The sequence below is a fragment of the Giraffa tippelskirchi genome, chromosome 6, assembly GCF_054371585.1.
Source record: "Giraffa tippelskirchi isolate mGirTip1 chromosome 6, T2T-mGirTip1v1.2.pri, whole genome shotgun sequence".
NCBI classification, from domain to species: Eukaryota; Metazoa; Chordata; class Mammalia; order Artiodactyla; family Giraffidae; genus Giraffa; species Giraffa tippelskirchi.
This window is the reverse complement of record NC_137280.1, coordinates 84,322,403-84,345,324: the sequence shown is the minus strand read 5'-3', so window position 1 is coordinate 84,345,324 and position 22,922 is coordinate 84,322,403. Positions and strand designations below refer to the sequence as shown.

The 22,922-nt window shown below is 48.1% G+C and overlaps 1 protein-coding gene across 7 annotated transcripts in view; it reads left to right on the top strand.

Moving 5' to 3' along the window:
* SLC27A1 (solute carrier family 27 member 1) overlaps positions 1-22,922 on the top strand; it is a 36,936-nt gene that overhangs the window by 1,819 nt on the left and 12,195 nt on the right. For 6 of the 7 annotated variants that reach the window (XM_081496462.1, XM_081496458.1, XM_081496460.1 and 3 more), the window contains exons 2-5: positions 145-312; positions 22,028-22,422; positions 22,538-22,699; positions 22,794-22,863. In XM_081496462.1, coding sequence (XP_081352588.1) covers positions 146-312; positions 22,028-22,422; positions 22,538-22,699; positions 22,794-22,863 — 794 coding nt within the window. In that variant the 5' untranslated portion in view covers position 145. The remainder of the gene's footprint in view (positions 1-144; positions 313-22,027; positions 22,423-22,537; positions 22,700-22,793; positions 22,864-22,922) is intronic. The other variant, XM_081496465.1, reaches the window with a different exon arrangement.

The window sequence follows — 22,922 nt, the reverse complement described above, 5'->3', positions numbered from 1 at the left end:
GCCTGTCCGAGACACGTCCAATCCCAGACATCGGGGTGGGGCCTGGCTCGAAGCGGGAGCGGAGCTCGGTCTGGGGGCGGGGTTGGGTCGATCGCGAGGCGGGGCCCGGGCTGCCCGCGGCCTCAGAGCTCTCCGCCTCCCCAGGATGCGGGCTCCTGGTGCAGGTTCGGCCTCCGTGGCCTCCCTGGTGCTGTTATGGTTGCTCGGACTGCCGTGGACCTGGAGCACAGCGGCGGCGCTCGGCGTGTACGTAGGCGGCGGCGGCTGGCGTTTCCTGCGCATCGTCTGCAAAACCGCGAGGCGGGACCTCTTGTGAGTGCAGCCCGGGCCTGATCTAGGGGCTGGGGTCGGGGCGGGCTGAGTGTCCACGGCGGGCGAAGAGAGGGGGGCTTCAAGGGCGGCGTGGAGACAGGGGAGAGAGGGTTTGGAGGCTGGGGGGCGGGGTTTGGGTGAGGGCGGGGCTAGGGGCGGGGCTGGGACGGAAAAGAGTGGATTGGGGTCTTTGAGGGCACCTGCAGGGGACAACTTGAGGGTCTATGGAGGGAGATGAGTAGGTTTCAATGCCCTTGAGACTGAGTGGGTGACTTCAGGGAGCTGGACGGCAGCTTGGGGGTATTAGGACTGCGAGTAGGACTTCCGGAGAGCTGAGACTGATGGAGGGGGAACTGTGCGTTTTAGGGGGGCGGGGGACTCTCTGCGGCTTCGGTGGCTGGGAGGACTGGGGACTCTTCAGGGACTCTGGTAGGTCTCTAGGGGGTTGTTAGGGGAACTTTCTCGGGGAAGATGAAAGGGCTTCCTGGGGAATGTGTAAAGGGATTTTAGGGTCTTTGAAGGATGTTTGTCTCCTCAGGGACATTTACAGGTGTCTCTGTAGTTAGAATGCTGTTTGAGAGTTTGAGGTCTGTGCATGATTTTGGGGGTTGTTCAAGGCCTGCCGAGAGGTTGCTGTGTATTCCAAGGCTTGCTTAGAGGTCTCTGGAGACTGACTATCTCTCGGGAGGGTTTGCAGGCATCCTTGGAAGGTCTTTGGGCTGTCTCTGAGGGCCTTGCTCAGAGAAGCTGGTGGGAGTCCTTCTGGGGTGAAATAAATGTTTCTGGGCATTCCACCGGAGCAAGTCTTAGGAACAGCCTCCACGTGGAAGTCCGTGAACACTTGCTATGGGTCTGCCAGTCTTGGTGCCCATGAGAAGATGGGAGGACTAACCCATTGTAAAGATAAACTGAGTTTCGGTGAGCAACAGGGATGGTGTGGAGCTGGGAAAAGTTCCTCTGCTAACTGACTGGTTCTGAACCTTTTAGAACGCGTCCTTTCCTTTCTACACCCTGGTCCCTGCCCCTGGTTTTCTGACATGCAGCTCAGACTGTACTCTCTGCTCACACATTTTCCACGACCTCTACCCACTGCAGTAGAAAAGACTCAGTCCCCCGCTGTGTCCTTGGGGTCCTGCCATTCTATTGCCGGCCCACTTGCCGCTCCCCACTTCTCCATAGACTCACCTGCCCCCCGATCAACTTGCCTTCTCAGGCTCAGGCTGCTTCCTCTGCCTGGAACATGTACGTGTGGGTGCTCTGTTGCTTGCTGGGGTCTGACTCTCTGCGACCCCCTGGGCTGGTAGCCCACCAGGCTCCTCTGTCCATGGGATTGTCCAGGCAAGAACACTGGAGTGGGTTGTCAGTCTCCAGTCGTGTCTAACTCTTTGCGACCCCATGGACTGCAGCCGGCCAGGCTCCTCTGTCCATGGGAGTCTCCAGGCAAGAATATTGGAGTGGGTTGCCATTTCCTTCTCCAGGGAATCTTCCTGACCCAGGGATCAAGGCTGAGTCTCCTGTGTCTGGAGGACTCTTTAGCACTGAACCACCTGGGAAGCCCACGGGCTCTTTTTCTTTTTTTTCACGTGGTGATGCCTTATGATGTTGGCTCCCTCAGAGTAACCTTTGCTGAATTTTCCTGGACAGCACTCTCCCATGGCTCCTTGTTGCTCTAAGAATCTAGACCATGTGAGCTTTCTGACCTTGTCCTCAACCTCCTGTCCTTTTCTTTGTCACTCTTCCCACTATACTGGCCTCTATGCCATTCTTAAACATGCTCCTATTTATTCAAGCCCCAAGGCCTTTGCACTTGCTGTTCCCTTTGCCCAGATCACAGTTCCCTTGCTCTTTATTTTCATCATGGGTTAAATGTCACCTCCTCAGACAGCCCTACCCTGACCCTGTGTCTCTGTAGACCCTCCTACCTTATTGCTTTCTAGGAGAATAGCCAAGATTGACGCAGGGCTCCCTCTGTGTGAGGCACTCTGGGAATCATGACTTCTTCAAGTCCTCCCAACCACCCTGGGAGGTCTGTACTGTCTTGTCCCATCTTACAGATGGGTAGATTGAGGCACAGCATGGTTTGGTCACTTGCCCAAGGTCACACAGCTGGCTGATACCAGGGGCAAGATTTGAACCCAGACAGTGTGGCTCCAGAACTTGACTTGCAACCACGAGCAGCATTAGTCACTTGTAATGATCTTGTGTGTCTGCTTTCTTGCCTTTTAATTTTGGGGTCTCTTTTCCCCCTCGGACTAAACTGTGGGCCTGGTGGGGGCAGGTAGCACACACTGTGCCACTGTGGCCCTGGCCTCCTCCCATCAGGGTGGTACCCAGCAAGTGCACAGGATATATTTTTTGGCTGACAGACCTTTCCCCACCGCCTTCCTTGGACTTGCCTAGGCCCCAGCTCTGCTCCATGGGGCAGGGGCTATCCATGCCCAGTCCTGTCTACCCTGGAACAGGGTAGGAGATGAATCCACTGTGAATCCCCGACACAGAGCTTGGCACGCTTTCTGTAAGGAGGCAGCCTGGAAGATGGCTGCACCTTCTGGTCTTCATACCTTTGTATGATCCCTTTCCTTTGAGTGTGGGCTGGACCTAGTGATTTACTTCCTTTTTTTTTTTTAGTTCACAAATGTTTGTTACCAAATTGCTGAAAGCTTTTAAGAGAAAAGATAAGAGGATTTCCTTAAACCTGGAAAAACAAAACACAAAAGAACCAGCAATGTTTTAAACAAAAAATCATAAAAAATTATAATCATCTTCATCAGTTCATTCAGTCCTATGCAATTAGTTTTTGATCTTCATCTTTTGTTAGCAGTTTTATGAATCTAGTTTTTCTTTAGAGTTCTATAAATCCTTAACCAGTTGATGTTATGATCTGAAAGTTACCATAAACTTGTATCCTAGAGTACTTGTCAGAATCCTTTTTAGAAATTTCTCTGAAGAAGGAACACTCTTGTAGGAACACTTTAGGAAAAGCCTCAGAGTAAAGCAATAACTGTCTGTAAATGTCAAAAGACTTAAAATACCATGGCTAAAGATCTGATTAGAGTTCATTACAGTGTAGTTGACAGGGAAATTTGGTTATATCTATGATACATAGCACTCTAAGACAATAACTAGAATTATGACTGATGATATTATCAGTTATTATTATATTATTATAAATAGAATATCACTATGTATTATGATGTTTTATCACAACATTACTAGATACTAACGTATATTGTATTTCTAGGAACGTCATATAATTTTTAAAATACTTATATACCTATATAAATACAATATAAAGAAAGCTTAGTATTTTTACTTCTTAATGCTTCTTCACATGTAATTTAACATATCAAATAAGTCTAATTAGTTTAACATCTATATTTTTATGAGAAGAGAGAACAAATCTTTTGCAATATGCTAGAGGCCCTCTAAAAAAAATCCCAAAGTTAGTTTGAGGTCAAAAAGATTTCTTTGAGAATTTCATTTTTGGGAAGTTTGTAAAAAAATATTAAAAGGTTTAAAAACACTTGGTCACATAGGGTCATAGGACACTGTGAAACAATACTTATGTATTTAACCAGAGTGGCAAAGACTTTACAAACAGTGGAAACAGTGTCAGACTTTATTTTTTTGGGCTCCAAAATCACTGCTGATGGTGATTGCAGCCATGAAATTAAAAGACGCTTACTCCTTGGAAGGAAGGTTATGGCCAACCTAGATAGCATATTTAAAAGCAGAGACATTACTTTGCCAACAAAAGTCCGTCTAGTCAAGGCTATGGTTTTCCCAGTGGTCATGTATGGATGTGAGAGTTGGACGGTGAAGAAAGCTGAGCGCCGAAGAATTGATGCTTTTGAATTGTGGTGTTGGAGAAGACTCTTGAGAGTCCCTTGGACTGCAAGGAGATCCAATCAATCCATCCTAAAAGAGATCAATCCTGGGTGTTCATTGGAAGGTCTGATGTTGAAGCTGAACTCCAATACTTTGGGCACCTCATGCGAAGGGTTGACTCATTGGAAAAGACCCTAATGCTGGGTAGGATTGGGGGCGGGAGGAGAAGGGGACGACAGAGGATGAGATGGTTGGATGGCATCACCGACTCGATGGACATGGGTTTGGGTAGACTCCGGGAATTGGTGATGGACAGAGAGGCCTGGCGTGCTGCAATTCATGGGGTCGCAAAGAGTCGGACACGACTGAGCGACTGAACTGAACTGATGGGTTGCATAGCTAGTGATTCACTTCTGATGAACAGAATATAGCAAAAGCAATAGGATATTATTTCTGAGGTTAGGTCATCAAAGATTGTCGCTTCCATCTGGGGTGCTCTTTCGTGGGTCCCTTACATGGCAGCCAGTAAGGCAGCTCTCTGGAGAGTTTCACATGAGTGAACTTGGAAGTGGATTCTTTCCCAGTGAAACCTTGAGATGACCACAGGCCCAGCCAACACCTTGATTTACAAGAGAGCCAGAGCCAGACCACACATCTAAGATGCTACTGAATTCCTGAAACTGTGAGATAATGAATGTTTGTTATTTCCAGCTGGTAACTTTGGGTGTAATTTGTTACACAGCAATAGCTAACTAATGCAGCTTATCATAATACCCACCTACCCACTAGAACACCTTCTAGTATTCTCACAGTCTTGTAAGGAAGGAATGCTTACTAATCCCATTTGATTGTTGATGAACCAAAGCACAAATAGGGCAGGTCATTTGCCTAAAAATGCATAGCCAGGGAGGGGCAAGGCTCTAGAGTCTGTTCTTAGTGGCTGTGTTGTGCTGGAGTAGTGGTGGAGGCTGGCTGCATTTAGATCTGAGGTTCAAAAATATTTAAGCACCCTGCCCCAGTTCTTCCAGCTCTCCTCTATTTTCATCATGAAATCTGATCACATTCATCCTTGTTTATTTCTTCCTGCCCCGGTGCCCTGGAGCTCAGGGTGAAAACAGGAGGGGGCAACAGGAACAGAGGGACAAGAAGAAGTCTCAGGAAGGGTCCAAACGCAGACAGTGGCCTCTTTGTCCCCAGAGTGGGGGTGGCTTGTGCTGCTGCCAGGCAGGGCGGTCCAGGCATGTGGCTGGAGCCCAGCGCTGAAGTCCACTGCCCGCCCGTGGGTGTGCTCCAGAGAGGGCTGCGAATGCTGGAGTGACCTGAGCACGAGCCCCTGGGCCTCAGTTCGCATTTCTTTGCTGTGTTGTCTGTGGACAGGAAGCATCCTCATGGGGGCTGTTTCCTATGGTTCCCACCCTTACTGCTAACTCTCTCCCCATGGCTGTAACACTAGTATCCCTTCATGCGGTTTTTGGGGTACCCTATTGAATTCATCCATGGGAAGCCCTTAGAGGAGAGCTGGGCACAAAGTAGGTGCTCAGACTTGTTGGTACTGATTGCCTTCAGGCAGCAGTGGGTACCTCAGTGGTTAGGAGCTTGGTGGCTGGAGCCAGAGTAGCTAGCCCATGAAATATCACCCTCTGGGTCTCAGTTCCTTTGTCTGTAAGAGTACACCTTGTACAGCGCCTCTCCTTCAAGAAAACATGAGTTGAGCACCTGCTGTGTGCAGCATGGGCACTTGGCCTGCCATGTGGTACATGTTGAATATTGCCCTCAAGCTTTGGGGTAAGCTTGAGCAGGAGCAGAGGGACCTTGCCAGGGGGCCTGGGTCTGGGTTGTTCTGTCCTCTACTTGTTGTGTGACCTTGGGTGTGTTAATTCACGTCTCTGAGCCCCCACCTCATCCACCATCTGACATGGGGATTTTAGAACCCTACTTTGAAGGGTGGCTGTTAAAGTCAGCTCAATAAACACTGAGGATGCTCATCGTAGCAACTCTGTTTATTAGTTGAATGGTCAAGATATCAGGATTTTACCAGGAAATTGAGTGTATAAACAGCTAGCTTTCGACATTTTACATTTTCAGTTATTTTTTTGTAGTGATCAATACATAACAGGTACAAAATTCCGATGTTAGACAGGTTTGCAGTGAATGTTGCCCTCTCTGGACTGCCTGCAGCTCTGCAGTTCCCCTCCTCAGGGGTCTTATGTCTCTCTTCCAAGATATAGTTATGTAGGGGCTTCCCTGGTGGTCAAGTGGCTAAGACCCCATGCTCCCAATGCAGGGGGCCTGGATTTGACCCCTGGTCAGGGAACTAGATCCTACATGCTTCAACTAAGAGTTCACAGGCCACAACTAAAGAACCTGCTTGCTGCAAACAAAACCTGGCGCAGCCAAATAAATACATACATATTTTGAAAACGAAATATATGCAGACCTTTTGTTCTTTTTTGAAAAGTATTTGGCCACACCCCGTGACTTGTGGGAACTTTGTTCCTCAACCCAGGGTCAAACTCACGCCCCCTGCCTTGGAAGGCAGAGTCTTAATCACTGAACTGCTGGGGAAGTCCCAGACCCTTGTTCTTGGTGCTCACGAGTGGCCACACATTCATCATCATTTTCTTCACCTCATGCTTGCTTTCTTCTCTCCACTTACACTTGAAATTTTTACTTTTATTAAAGTCATGCAAGGTTCAAGATGAAAGATTCTAAGCCATCTACCTCAAGTTGCAGCTGCCTGCTCAACCTTGACCCACATTTTCTCTTCTCTATCAGGAGTGATTCTTACCTCTTGTTTGAATCTCCAAATGGCTTATGTGACAATATCTGCATTTTTTCACTTTGAGAGCTGGTCTGTCATCTCCCTCTATGGAAGATGAGGATTCAGCATCCCTTTATCCCCCTGTCCTCATTTTCTTTCTGTTCCTGTGCATGTTGTACACATACCCACCCCCCATACATACCCAGACATACATGTTTTTCCATTCCTTCATTGTTCCAATATTATCACAGTAGATTCTTATCATCTGTTCTACAAAATTGCTGCAAACATTGAATTAGCAAATACTGAACCATTGTTCCTAGGGAAAATACAGGGTTAGGTTCCTGAGAGCCTCTGATCATAACATTTCCATCAACCAATCAATACATAATCTTGTTTTATGCGTGTTCTATTTAAAGACACCTCCTATATATTGTTTATTTATTATAACCGAACTCACTGCCAACAGCATTATAACTCAAGCCTGAATAAAACTTATCTAATGTGCACCACATCTTCTCCAAAAGGCACATCACACCTTCTTGTGCTTAGGAACCCTAGACATCATTTCAGCATTATGTGTAGGACCCATTTTAAACAGAAAAATCACCAACAAAAAGAAAAAAGCTTACAAAAACTGTGGTGTATGTGGTATTTAGAAGACTGCCAAAAGGATACTTTTTATAATATGAGCTAAACAACTTTATGTATTTTCTCTGGAGTTATTGATTGCCTTTGTATTTGTTAGTTTTCTATGTATTTATCTCTACTTCAAGCTCAAAGTCCACACATTTGTCTCTCTCTCTTCTTATGTTTATCGTATCAGATGGGCTTTCAATTTCACCTTTTTGGAGAAATCTCTGTTCTAGCCTCCAGTCTGTCCAAACTGTGCAAATTGCCCTTTCCACCTGGTGTGTAACCATCACCCTAGCCTTGCTGCTAGCCATCTTCCTGAGGATTAGCATCACTTTTGTCTTGGGCTGGATACCGTGTTTCCTGAGTTCCTGATAGTCCTCCTCTTTGGTTTACTCTTTTAATTAGTTGGAGCACATCTGTATTAGTTTTGGGAGAAATGATGCATGGGAATTTAAGTTTTTGAGACCCTCCATATATGAAAATATCTTTATTTCCACCATCACAGTTGACTGATGGTCTGGGTATAGACTTGTAGTTTGGATATTATTTTCCTTCAAAATTGAAAGCATTTCTTATTTTCTTCTCACATCATGGTTATTATTGAGAAGTCTAAAACCCTCTGGTTCCTGATCCTTTGTAGTGGCCTGTTTTTTTGTTTTTCTTGCTGGCAGCTTGTGGGATCTTTTCAAGACAGTGGGCTATTTCCATCCATTGTACTGTCTGTTGGTGGGGTTTCAGGTCAAGGAAGTTTTTTTAATGCTGTCATTGGTGATTTCCTCACCTTTCCTTCCTTTGTTCTTCTTGGGACTCCTGTATTGAGTGCCTGGAACAATGTCTAGCTTGATAACTATTTGTTGAATATGATGTTGGATCTTCTGGACTGATGCTATGATTTTCTTATCTTTTCTTTTTTATTTTCCATCTCTGTCTTTTTATTCTACTTCCTATGATATTTCTTCAAATGTTCATTAAGTTCTATTAATGTTTAATTTATGCTCACATTTAAAATTTTTATTATGATTATCATTTGTTCAAATTAATAAACTCTTTTTATTGATTTTTTAATTATATATTTTTTCTTTTTTATAAAGACTTCATTTTTTATTATCAGTTTCAGATTTATAGAAATTGAGCAGAAAGTAATATATATTCCCTTCCTCTCCCCTGCAGTTTTCTCTATTTTTAAGATCTTGTATTAGTATAGTACACTTGTCACAATTGATAAGTCATTATTGATACATTACTGTTTCTATTCACTAAATCCATATTTTTCACTAGGGTTATGTTTTATGTTGTATATTCTATGGTGCCCTCACACTTAAACTTTCTGGGATCTTTTTTTTTTCTTCATTCCCTGAAAGCTTTTTTTTTATAGCATTCTATTCTTATTTCATGGATGCAGTAAATCTTCTTACATCTTCAGGAATATTAATGAGTTTATTAGTGGGTTTTTTTTTCTCTTTGCACAATCTTTTTTTTTCCTCAAAGATTTTCTTCTTTGTTTAGTTTAGTCTCTATCATCCCTGTTAGAGGAGATCCCCAGGAGCCTGGTAGTCTTTGATTGTAAAGCCAATTAGAAGCTCTCAGCATGAGTGTGTGTAAGGGGTGAGGGGTTTTGTCAACTGAGTTCATGATGAGGGTCACCTGGCCAAGTGGTGCTTTGGGGAAACCACAGTGCAGTGTCTTTGGATCTTTCCTCTGGGCCTCGTCACATTTTCCCATAGGAAGCTCTTCTGGTCTTCTGCCTTGGGTAGAGACCCCACCAGCAGCATCCCAGGAATGCAGAGGGGCAAGAGGTCTGGAAGCTCAGTATCTGGCAGGTGAATGTTAACACCCATTTGCAGGAAGGTGTCCCACCCAGAAACCATCCTGTGGTTGGATGTTCAGTCTCCTCCTGGGTGGCAAAGGGGCCACTTTCTTTTTAAATTTTATTTATCTATTATTTTTGGCTGTGCTGGGTCTTCCTTGCTGTGTGGCTTTTCTCTAGTTGTAGCAAGTGGGGGCTACTCTCTAGCTGCAGTGTGCGGGCTTCTCAGGCAGTGGCTTCTCTTGTTGCAGAGCACAGGCTCTAGGGCGCGGGTTTCAGTAGTTGCAACACATGGGCTCAGTAGTTGTGGCTCCTGGGCTCTAGAGCACAAGCTCAGTAGTTGCACCACGGGGGCTTAGTTGTTCCATGGCACATGGGAATCTTCCTGGACCTGGGATCGAGCCCCTGTCTCCTGCACTGGCAGGCAGATTCTTTACCATTGAGCCACCAGGGAAGCCCTGATTGAGATACTGACGTATAATACTCTTGGTTTCAGGTGGGCAACATAATGATTTGCTATTTGCATAAAGATTGCTCTTGCTATACAAAAATAGAGCATTCCTATGAAACTGTTCATAAGCCAAAAGGATGTAATGCAAAGAAGCAATTACTTTAGGATGCATCTTGCTAATGGATGCACAAAATAAATTGAGGTAAAAGTCAGATGCTCACAGAATTCACAGCTATAGTGGCTTGATACTGGGATGCCAAGTGTATTTAGTTCCAGGATAAGGGGCTTGGCGGTGCCTCTCTCGCTCCTTTGGGTTCATGCTGCCCCTATAACAGCTCCCTGCAAAACAAACACTGAAGGCTGTTTTCACATTTTGCCTTTTACTGTAAAAGCGAAAGTCCTCTTTGGATTTCTTTTGGTTAGCAAAAACAGGTACTCATTTAGGTCTTTCACATAAGTGAAGGGGCATTAAAGTGAATTTTTGAGAAGTACAGTGTATTATGTATATTATGAAAATGATTATGTTATATATATTGTATCTTGTATATTATGAAATGATTAACCACAGTAAATCTAGTTAACATCATTACCATACATAGTGACAAAATTTTTTTTCTTATGATAAGAACTTCTAAGATCTACTCTTTTAGCAACTTTCAAATATGCAATGAGGTATTATTAACTATAGTTGCTATGTTGTACATGCATCTTCATGACATTTATTTCACAGAGGGAGATTCTTAATTTTATTTTATTTTTTGGCCATGCCACGTGGTATGTGGGATCTTAGTTCCCTGACCTGGAATGGAACCCGCACCCCCTGCATTGGAAGCACAGAGTCTTAACCATTGGACCTCCAAGGAAGTCCCAGAAGGGGTTTCTTAAGCAGATTTCTATCAATCCTGCAACCCAGGATTCTGTTCTCTCCCACCTCCTAGAGCCCCCACCTCTTATCTGCTGTTTCCCAGTTTTCCAAAGTGTGGTGTGTTTTGGTCTCTATGCCCATCTTACTAGTCCTTGTGAGTACACACTTTAAAAAAAAAATCCCTTTAGGGACTTTCCTGGTGGTCCAGTGGTTAAGACCCCACACTTCCACTGTGGCGGGCACGAGTTCAACCCCTGATCGGGGAAATAAGATCCCACATGCTGTGTGGAGCAGCCACAAATAAAAACAAAAAACTAAAACAAAACAAAAATATAAACCCTTTACTAGCTGTTTGGGGGGAATGCAGCGAGGTGTGATGATCAATCAGTGTCTGGGTGCTCAACCAGCTACCTTTGCTAAGAGATCAGCACTGACTTTCCCCATTTACCTTCAGGGTCCTTCCTCATTCCTCGCAGTGGGGGTGCCATTCTTGTGTGCAGCTTTCTGTTGTTACTTTGAGCTGATGTTCATCTAATCTCTCACCTACTGCAGGATGTTTGGATTCCTTCCTGTCTTCTGCTCAGAGCTTTCCAGGTGGCTCAGTAGCAAAGAATCCACCTGCCAATGCAGGAGTCGCAGGAGACCCAGGTTCGATCCTTAGGCCAGGAAGATCCCCTGGAAAAGGGAATGGCTACCCATTCCGGTATTCTTGTCAGGATAATCCCATGGACAGAGGCCCCTGGTGGGCTGTAGTCCAGTGGGTCACAAAGAGTCGGACATGAACTGAGCACACATATCCGTCTTCTGCTCATTGGAAGCTACAAATGAATAATGCGCTATCATTGCTTCATGTGACTTTAATGTGCCAGAATCAATCCATGAGTTAGTGGAGCAATTCAGAGCCATGGAGAGATATTCCCGACACCGTGCTCTCTCTACCCAGTCTCTGCTTCACTCTCTCTTCTCTCCCATGGGCCTTTGCTCTCTTTTAAACCTGCCAATCTCCTTTCTGCCTCCAGGTCTTTGCACTCGTGGAGCCCTCCATTTGGAATTCTTTCCCTCGAGCTTAACCTATGGCTGATTCCTTCTTATCCTTCAAAGTTCAGTGCAAATGTTGCTTCTTCAGGCAAGGTTCCCCCATCCCTGTGGGTGAAATCTGGTCCTGGTTGTGCCTGATCACATCATCTTGTTTGCTTTTTTCTTAGGAAACATATAAAACTGTCATGGTTTTTGTTTGCTTTCTCCTTGATTATTAACTGTAGACCCATGGTGGCAGGGATCACACCTACCTTGGTTACCTGTATGTCCCCGTTCTTGTCATGATGTCCAGCATGTTGTAGTCCTTCATGGAGGTGTGCTGCACATGTTGATCAACTCCTCTGGGGAGGCGTTCTCTGTGAGGAGGCTTTGGCTGCAAATAGTGGGAATCCCAATTAGAAGTGGCATCAATAGTAAAGCACATTTATAGCCACATGCAGTGGGGTATTGGGACATGAGATGGCTTCAGGTTGATCAGTTTGTGTTCAGCATGTTCTACTGATCCAGTTTCCTTCTGCCTTTCTGCTCTGGCATCCTTGCTGCAAAGGCTTGGTGTCTCCAGTTGATTACCCTCACGGTCTCAGATTGGCTGCTGTGGCTCCAGCCATCACATACTGACAACTTCCTTGGACAGAAGAAAGGGAATACGAGACTACCATGTCCTATGTTGCAGGGGGTGTGAAAGGAGCTATTGTGATGGCAGGGGGTCTGTGAGTTGGGCACTGATGGAGTCAGAGCCAGATTTCCAGAGCTTTGAACACTGAGCAGAAGAGTCTTATGTTCCCAGGGAATGGTTCTGAGTAGGGAAGCAGCAGAGCCAGGCTGACCTGCAAAGCGGAGGATGGTGGCTTGGTGAAGAGGATTTGGGGCAGCCAGGCGGGAAATTCTCTTGTTCCCTGATAGTGGGAATGGAGACACAATCTCTCCCCTTGAATGGGGCACAGGGGTGAGAGCAGTAAGGAAGACAACCAAAGGTTGGAGATGAAGCAGTGTGTGTTAGCTTCCTGTGGCTCTCAGAGCAAAGTAGCACAAACTGGGTGACTTATAACAACAGAAATTTATTTGTAGAGGCCTGCAGTCTGAGTCTTCCCAGGTGGCACAAGTGGTAAAGAACCCACCTGCCAATATAGAAGACATAAGAGATGGGGATTCAATTCCTGGGATGGGAAGATCCCCTGGAGAAGGAAATAGGAAACCAAGTCAGTATTCTTGCCTGGGAAATCCCATGGACGGGGGAGACTGGTGGGCTCCAGTCCATGGGGTCACAAAGAGTCAGACATGACTGAAGCAACTTAGCACACACCCACAAAGTCTGAAGTCAAGGTGTGGGTAGGGCCTTCTGGAGGCCCCAGGGAGAATCTGTTCCATTCCTCTCTCCTAGCTTCTAATGGCTTCCAACAATCCTTGGCATTTCCTTAGCTTGTGGTTGCATCACTCAGTCCAATCTCTGTCTCCACCTTCACATGGCCTTCTTCTCTATGGCTGTGTCTCCTCTTCTGTCTCTTAGAAGGACACTTGTCATTAGATTTAGCTGTGCTTAGTCTCTCAGTCATGTCTGACTCTTTGCAACTCCGTGGACTATAGCTTGCCAGGCTCTTCTGTCCATGGGTATTCTCCAGGCAAGAATACTGGAGTGGGTTGCCACACCCTCCTCCAGGAGATCTTCCCAACCCAGGGATTAAACCCAGGTCTCCCGTATTGCAGGTGGATTCTATACCATCTGAGCCACGAGAGAAACCCATTGGATTTAGGGCCTACCCTAAATCCAGGAGGATCTCACCTGAAGATCCTCAGCTTTGTTACATCTGCAGAGACTCTTTTTCCACCTAAGGGCTCATTCGCAAGTTTGGAGGGTCAGGACTTGCATGTGTCTTTGGGGGCCACCATTCACCCCGCTACGTACAGGATAGGGCCTGGCCCAGGGTGGAGGTGGGAGACTAGGAGGAGGAGACTGCACTGTTTCAGGTGTGTGATGCGGGGCCTTGGCCATGCTGGTAAGATCGTCAGGCTCCAGCTAGTCTTCAACAGAGAAAGTAATTTGTTGTACCTAGCCTTGAGGACCTCCTGGGGACCACACCCCATCTGGGCTTCAGGATGCCAGGGTCACTGTGACGTGCTGTGAACACATCAGGCACTTTTTGTGTCCTCTGGAGCCCACAGCATAGAGAAGGACACTTGAGAAGGAATGAAGGAAATAATTTAAACATCAGAAAGTGACAGGAAGGGGACTTCTCTGGTGGCTCGGTGGTGGAAGAGTCAACCTGCCAGTGCAGGAGACACAGGTTCAATCCCTGCTCTGGGAAGATCCTACATGCTGTGGAGCACCTAAGCCCGTGCACCACAACGACTGAGCCTGTGCTCTAGAGCCCACAAGCAGCAAGTACTGAGCCCACATGCTGCAACTACTGAAGCCCTGCCCCCAGAACCTGTGCTCTACAAGAGAAGCCTGAGCACCACAACTAGAGTAGCCCCTGCTCACCACAACTAGAGAAAAGCCCGAGCAGCAATGAAGACCCAGCACAGCCAAAAATAAAAATAGATAAATAAAATTTATTTTTAGAAAAGAGAGAAAGTGACACGAAGAACGGCATGAAGGGGGGGAAATCAGGGTTCATGCTTGACTACTTCAGCCAGGGCGGTGGGCATGGGGCACCCTGCACAGGTGGTCAAAGAAGAAGGAACCCACCTTGCAAAGCCTAAGAAGGAAGACCTGCTTCAGGCAGATGGGACACCAGGTGCAAAGTCTGGAGGCAGGACTCTCCTGGGCAGAGTAATGATGCTGCTAAGTCACTTCAGTCATGTTCGACTCTGTGCGACCCCATAGATGGCAGCCCACCAGGCTCCTCCGTCCCTGGGATTCTCCAGGCAAGAATACTTTTTTTCTTCTTTTTTTTTCCTTTTTCTTTTTTTTTTCCAGGCAAGAATACTGGAGTGGGTTGCCATTTCCTTCTCCAATGCATGAAAGTGAAAAGTGAAAGTGAAGTCGCTCAGTCGTGTCCAACTCTTAGCTACCCCATGGACTGCAAATCCCTCTAATTCAGTCCTTTTACTTGGTCGGGCACTTAATACACTTGACAGGTATTAGGCCAAGAATCCTATTGTTTCCCCATGTACAGAGGCACTGCCATTCTGGGCCTTGCTTCCTGTTTGTAAACGGGGTGATGGCAGTACCTACACTTTGCTGAGCTGCAGAATCCTTTAGAGGTTGTGATGTTTAGCCTTCTGATTCCAAGTAAGGAAACTGAGGCCCAGAGAGGGCAGGATCTGCCCAGGTGCCACAGTGGTTAGGTGGTACCAAAGCTGTCAACTCCAGCCCACTTCTTCTTTCCCCTGGGTTCTGCTGGAGCTCAGAGCTCTGGGACAGACACTTGAGGAATCAGTGTTTGCACAAGGCCCTCAGGTGATGTCTTGCCCCATCTCCTAGACTCCTTGGGGATTTCCTGTGCTGGCCACCACTCTTGGAACTTGTTTGTTCCTCTTTCTTCCTTGCAGGGTGGGTATGAGTCAAGTTTTTGAGCCTCCCTGGTGGCTCAGATGGTAAAGAATCTGCCTACAATGTGGGAGACCCAGATTTGAACCTCGGGTTCGGAAGATCCCCTGGCGAAGGAAATGGCAACCCACTCCAGTATTCTTGCCTGGAGAATTCCATGGACAGAGGAGCCTTGAGGGCTACAGCCCATAGGGTCATAAAGAGTCAGACATGACTGAAGTGACTGAGCATGAGTCAAGTTGCTGGGCAGATAAAATGCTAATTCAATTCTGGTTTCTTATTGATAGTCATGCCTCCCTGAGGACAGGATAGCAGCAGAGTTTATTGAGAACGTAAGACATGTCAGGCCCTGTCCTTAGAAGTCTCCATCCATCTCTTTATCCCCCAGTGACCTGGAAGGCACAGAATCTTATTGTCTGCATTAACCAGGAGGCCCAATGCAGGATGTCCCCACCAGTGTCCTCTGTATGAGTGTCCTGGGGCTGCTGTAATAAATTACCACAATCCTGGTAGCTTCAAACAAAAGGAACTTGTCTCCAAGTCCTGGAGACCAGAGGCCAAAATCAGTTTCTGGGGATTCCAGGTGTTGTTGGCTTGTGGCTGCATCACTCCAGTCTCTGCCTCTCTCTCCACAGGGTTTTCTCCCTCGTGTCTCTGAGTTCTCCCTTCTTCTTCTTTTTTAAAATCAATACTTCTTGGCCACACACATCTCTAGCATGCAAGATCTTGGTTCCCCAACCAGGGATTGAACCCACACCCCCTGCAGTGGAAGTGCACCGTCTTCACCACTAGATCGCTGGGATGTCCCTCTCTCTTCTTATAAAGATACCTGTCAGTGGATTTAGGGCCCACTTAGGCAGGCAGGAAGACCTCATCTCATATTTACCTTAATTATATCTACAAAGACCCTGTTTCAAAATAAGGTCACCGTCTGAGGTTCCAGGTATACATGAATTTTGGGGACACTCTTCCACAACTACAGTCACATAGACAGAAGAGACTGGGTTGCATTCGAGTCAGCCTGTGGGACACCAGCATTATCCTTACATTCTAAGCCCTATCTCTAGTGCTGGAATTACAGCTCTGGACACAACAGACAGACAGACAGATAGGGTACCTGCTGTCATGGAAACAGATAAAGAACTTAGGAAACCCACAAAGGAAGATGACAGTTTCAGATTGTGATGATTGCTCTGAAGGAATAAAACCATATGGGGGTGGGAACTGGAAGTGTATTTACCCACTGTTACCCCCTGCTGTGTAACAAATTACCCTTGAGCCTCAATGAGGGGCCTAGGGCAGAGTACTCCAGGCAGTGGGAGCTGTGCAAAGGCCCTAGGGTAGGAACCTTTGACTTGCTGAAGATCAGGGAAGGAGGCAAGAGCAAGCTGGGGGAATGAAGAGTTGAAGAGGTGGTCAGATGCATGGGGCCGGTCCATGCTGGGCTTCCCAGGACACAGGGAAGGCATTGACTCCCACTAGCCACAACCAGAGAAATCCCGTGCACAGCAACAAGACCCAGTACAGCCACAAATAAATAAATAAATATTTGTAAAAGTTGGATTAATCATTTTAGAAAGATATGGGACATTCTCATCTCCCCAAGGACCCTCTCCTGCCCCTTTGCTGTTAGTGTCCCTGCCCTCCACCCCAGGCGCCACTAATCTCCAAAGGCACAGAGAGCCTTTGGAGAGTTGAAGTATTGTTTTTTTAATTGATTTTAAATTTTTTTTTAATTTTTAAAAATTTAGGGAATTCCCTGGACAGTCAAACGGTTAGGTCTCCATGCTTCCATTGCAGGGCACCCAGGTTTGATCCCTAGTCAAGGAACTAAGATCCTGCAAGCTGCATAGTATGGACAAAAAAATAAAAATTAAAAAATTTTAATTTTTTAAATTAAAACATTTTATTTTAAATTAAAAATTATTTTATTTGATTTTTTATTTTTAAAATTTATTTTATTTTTAAAAATTCTCTTAAAATTTTTACTCTGCAAAATTCAAGGCTGCAAAAGTAGAAAGAATAATGTAATAAGCCCACGTGGCCAACACCCCAGCCTTCGTGATCTTCATATGATTGTTTCCTCGTCTCCACCCACTTCCTCCTCTGTCTGAATCTCAGTGGCATGTATTTTCATCTGTTAGTTTTCCAGAGTATATCTATAGGAAGGCAAGGACTCCCTTTTTTAACCTTGCTACAGATAGGCTTCATGAATTTCAATAATTTTTGTTGTAGTAAAATGCATATAATTTACCATCAGCAACATTGAGTACATTCACAATGTTGTGCAACCGTTAGCTCTAATTCTAGAACATTTCCATCACCCCAAAAGGAAACCCTGTCCTCATTAGCAGTCATTCCCCATTTCCCCTTCCACAGCTCCTAGTAACCACCAATCTGCTCTGTCTTCATGGATTGTTTTTGAGGTGTAATTTACATATAATAAAATGTACCCATTCTAAGTGTTCAAGTAGGGCTTGGGGTATCACACCCAGGTTACCACCACCATCAAGATATAGAACATTCCTGGGCTTCCCTGGTGCTCCAGTGGTTAAAAATCTGCCTTGCAATGCAAAGGATGCCGGTTCAATCCCTGGTCCAGGAAGATCCCACATGGCGAGGGGCCACATGCACCACGACTACTAAGCCTGCACTCTAGAGCCCTTGAGCTGCAACTCCTGAAGCCCACCTGCCCTGGAGCCAGTGCTCCACTACAAGAGAAGCTACTGCAATGAGAAGCCTGTATACCACAAACAGAGAGCAGCCCCCACTAGCCACAACCAGAGAAATCCCGTGCACAGCAACAAGACCCAGTACAGCCACAAATAAATAAATAAATATTTGTAAAAGTTGGATTAATCATTTTAGAAAGATATGGGACATTCCCATCTCCCCAAGGACCCTCTCCTGCCCCTTTGCTGTTAGTGTCCCTGCCCTCCACCCCAGGCGCCACTGATCTGCCTTCCTCCACTCGATCAGGTCACCTGTCCACAATAGGTGCTCACTGTTTCCAGGATGAATGACGGAAACTGCCTTTGTACTGGCTGCCAGGAGGGGACAGGATTCTGGGCTCCATGTTGAGGAATGTGAATACAGTCATTCAACCTCTGTTTACAGAGCACCTACTATGTGCCAGGGTCCTAGTTAGATGCAGAGGGTATTGCTTCCTCTGGGCCCCCTCACCAGGTTGCTGCAAACAGCGGCTTTGATGAGGGGAACCCTCCAATTGGAGATGTTCGCTTACAAGGATCCATTCAGCCACCAAGAGTAACAGGGCAGGCACCCAAGGGACCTGGTGGGCAGGAACCTGCCCAGGACTCCTTGTCCTTGTTGTTCACATCTGTCCCCATTGCTGGCCCCTAGACAGAGAGGCCTTGCCCGGAGACCCTATTCATGTGTGGCTGCCCCTGCCTTTGCCAAGGATCTGACCAGGGCCTGGCCAGCTGCTCCCTTTGGTTGCGAGGTTCGGGCCTGGCCTGGGAGCCCCAGACACTTCTCCCTTCCTCCAAGTGTCCCATGTGATTATTTGTGGCAGGCTCACTATACTCCAAGAGGATGAACCTTGGTCTGTCTCTTCCACTGCTGTTTCTCTTGGGCCTAGAATGAAAAAGACAGAAGTCCTGTCTACCAGGAGCAGGGAGAGACAACTTAGAGGCAAATGGTGAATGAGTAGACTGCATTTGGCATTTGTGTGTGTGTGTGTGTGTGTGTGTTAGTTGCTCAGTCATGTCTGACTCTGTGACCCCATGGACTATAGCCTGCCAGGCTCCTCTATCCATGGAATTCTCCAGGCAAAAATACTGGAGTGGGTTCCCATTCCCTTCTGCGAGGGATCTTCCTGACCCAGGGATTGAACCCAGGTCTCCTGCATTGCAGGCAGTTTCCTTATCATCTGAGCCACCAGGAAAGCCCTTTAAAGACCTTAAGTCCAGGGGACTTTCCTGGCGGCCCAGTGGTTAAGACTTCACACTTTTACTACAGAGGCTGTGAGTTTGATCCCTGGTGGGGAACTAAGATCCCACATGCTTTGAGGCATGGCCGAAGAACAATAATAATAATAATAATAAAAAGCAGGAGGGAGTTCCCTGGTGGCCTAGTGATTAGGAGTCCATGCTTCCACTGCCACGGCCCATGTTCAATTCCTGCTTGGGAAAGCGACATCCCACAAACCATGCAACGCAGCCGAGAACAAAACAACACAAAGCAGGGACCCGAAAGGGAAGAGGAGGGGGTGATGCAATAACAGATGGGGGTCCAGGAATGGCCACCTGAGAGGGTGGCATTTGAGCCAAGACCTTACAGAGGTGGGGGAGGAGCCACTTGGATGTTGGGAGAAGAGTGGTCCAGGCAGAGGGCAGAGCCTGTGCCAAGGCCCTGAGGTGGCAGCGTGCCAGGTGTGTTCAAGCAACAGCAAGGAGGCTGGAGTGAGTGAGTGAGGGGGAAACCTGTGGGGAGGATAGAGGGGGAGGAGGGTTGGTCTCCATCACCATTGGGTCTCTCTAGGCCTGGCACACAGTAGGTGCTCACCATTTGGGGATGAATGGAATAGTCTGTGCTCCTGTGCTGGCTGCTAGAGAGGGCAGGCACACCAGGTTCTGAGTTAGGCAAGAACACAGTTATTCAGTTTCTGTTTACTGAGCACCTACTACATGCTAGGCTCCTTGGCTGGAGCAGATGTAACTTCCCTGGCTGCTCACAACCCTGGAGAAAACGGATTCACAACAGGGTGGCTTCACACAGGGGTTTTGATTGGGGGGGGGGGCGGATAAAGGGGATTAGGGAGGGCTCTTGGGGTGAACAAGAGGACATTTCCTTAGCCCAGCCAGCACCCAATCCAGACTGGCCCCCTTTGGGGATGTGATGGGGGAGCAGTGGGCACAGCACACGGCCCGAGCTCTGGAAGGCTCCCGGGGGAGGTGGTGAAAGGAGTCACCAGAGAATGAGCAGGTATGTAGGGCTGTGTATAGCTCAGTGTGCTGGCAGGTGACATGTGTACAGGCACTCTAGTTGAGCCAAGTTACAAGGGCCACAGAATTCTGGTCCCTTCCCAGGGGCAGCTAGAGGGGCCTTCCAGGGACTCTTAGCTTGACCCAAACAGAAAGTCTCATAAATCTCTCAGAAGCCTGACCTCTTGTTTTTAAAAACTGCAGATGCAGGTGGCTGTGTGGATCCATCCTCTCCTCTAACAGACCTTCCCAGCCCACCCAGGACCTTGTCTTCCTCCATTCCCCAGGTCCAGTCTGACCCCAGGGCCTTTGCACTGGCTGTGAACCTGGCTTTACGCTCACACCACTGCTTTTCACTTCTGAGGCCCTGCACAGGCCTTACCTACCTGGCTCTCTCCAGGGCCACCACTGCCTCCATTCTGACCCACATCACTCTGACTGAATCATCTGTCACAGCCTTATCATCATCTAGCACTTTCCTCATGCTCATTCATTTATGTAGAGGGGGGTTTCTCTCCTGGGAAAACTATGAGCCTTGAAGGGTTGGATCTAGTTGTCTCTGAGCCAAGAATGCCCAGCGTGCAGTAGGTGCTAGTACCAAGAAAAGAAGAAATCCTGAAACAAAGCAAACAAAAATAAAGCCAATTAGATCTTCTAATTAAAATATGAATAAAGCCAATTAGATCTTCAAACTGAAAAAAACAAAACACAGTAGGCCCTGATACACATCAGCTGCCTTCATGAATTAAGGACAGAGGGAATGAATGAATGAATGAAAATGCTGAGGTCTGTTGTAGATCTTTTGAGTCTGAGGAAGTCATTGCAGGGAATTAAGGAAGCAGCACAGAGGAAGCAGTAGGGACACAAAGGATGGTTCTGATAACCAATTTGATGCTAAAACTGGTGGACACAATAGCCGGACGAAGCCTAAAGAAGGGGCAGAGTCAAGACCACTTGTATTGGTCAGGGCAGAGGAAGCTGCTGTAACAAACAGGTCCTCACTCATCAGTGCCTTAACCCAGCACCAAGTTACCTCTCAGAGCCAGGGGCTCTGGATGGTGGGGCAGGGAGCCAGATAAAGCCAGGAGACCACTTGTTTCTTGAGCTCCTGCACTAGGAAATTCTGGCTTTCTCGGTTCTGTGATCTAAAAGCCATCACTTTTGCTTCAAGTCTCACTCATCTCACGGCCTGACATCATTGATGGCTGCTCATCTCCACAGGGTCATTCGGGAGGCTGGCTCCTTCTCCTGGAGTTCTCCTTTCCCCTGGGACCTCTGATCACCTTGTATCCGCTGTCAGGTGGGGACAGAGGAACAAGACACCTGCTGTTAGGGCCTCTCATTAGCCTGTCTCCTGGCCCCACCTGGGGCAGAGGCAGCTCCCCCGCTTAGGTGGGGGCACCCGAGCTGGATGACTCAGCCAACTCAGCCTAGTGCCATTCAGTGACTTGGGAGTGGAGCAGCCACCCAGCTCAGGGACGGACCCCAGCCCAGGGCCCAGCTGAGGCAGGCAGGGCATGAGGAGTCCAGGCTGGAGGCAGTGTGGAGTCAGCATGGGGTACTCTGGATCTCCCAGTAAGGAGAAAGGAGGACTGGGCTCTGGCTTCCTGAGGGTCACCGGGCAAGCTGTGATGGGGGAGGACAGGGTGACTCTGATGAACACTGCATGGCCAGCTTTGAGAATCTGCCTCCTTCTGGGCAGGTTGGTAAATAGCCCTTTGCCCTTAGTCCTCTGAGAGACCCGGCACCCAAGCATCCTCTTTGAACCCTCGTCGCCCTTGGGGAACTGGGGTCTTTTCCTCTGCTCTCTCCGTGTGGGGATGCCGAGGCTTGGGGAGGTATCCTGGGGTGGGTAGGGTACCCAGTGACACCATCTCCTCATCTCCCTCCCAGCGGCCTCTCAGTGCTGATACGCGTGCGCCTGGAGCTGCGGCGGCACCAGCGCGCCCGCCACACCATCCCACAGATCTTCCAGGCGGTGGTTCAGCAGCAGCCTGAGCGCCTGGCGCTGGTGGACGCGGGCAGCGGTGCGTGCTGGACCTTCGCGCAGCTGGATGCCTACTCCAACGCTGTGGCCAACTTCTTCCGCCAGCGGGGCTTCGCGCCGGGCGACGTGGTGGCCATCTTCATGGAGGGCCGGCCTGAGTTTGTGGGGCTTTGGCTGGGCCTGGCCAAGGCAGGCGTGGAGGCCGCGCTGCTCAACGTGAACCTGCGGCGGGAGCCCCTGGCCTTCTGCCTGGGCACCTCGGGCGCCAAAGCCCTGGTCTTCGGAGGGGAGCTGGCGGCGGGTGAGGCCGGGTGTGGGTAGCATCTTCTCGGTGGGGGCCTGGGGCTGCTCAGGGGAGGGAGATGGTGCTTCCTCGGCCCTGTCCATCTTCAACCACGACATGTTTGGGGCTGCAGTGGTGGCGGAGGTGAGCGGACAGTCGGGCAAGAGCCTGGTCAAGTTCTGTTCTGGAGACGTGGGGCCTGATGGCATCTTACCGGACACCCAACTCCTGGATCCGCTGCTGAAGGAGACCTCCACAGCCCCCCTGGCTCAGCCCCCTGGCAAGGGCATGGATGGTGAGTCCAGGTGGGATCCCCCTGCCCACGCCCATCCTGTCCCCTTGTCCTACCCAGCCCAGCCTCTGGTCCTCAACACCCGTGTCTCTCTCAGATCGACTCTTCTACATCTACACGTCGGGGACCACGGGGCTGCCCAAGGCTGCCATCATCGTGCACAGCAGGTGAGGGGCCCGTGGGTGTTGCCCGCCCCCCACCCCCAATGGAGAGCCACTCCGGGTCG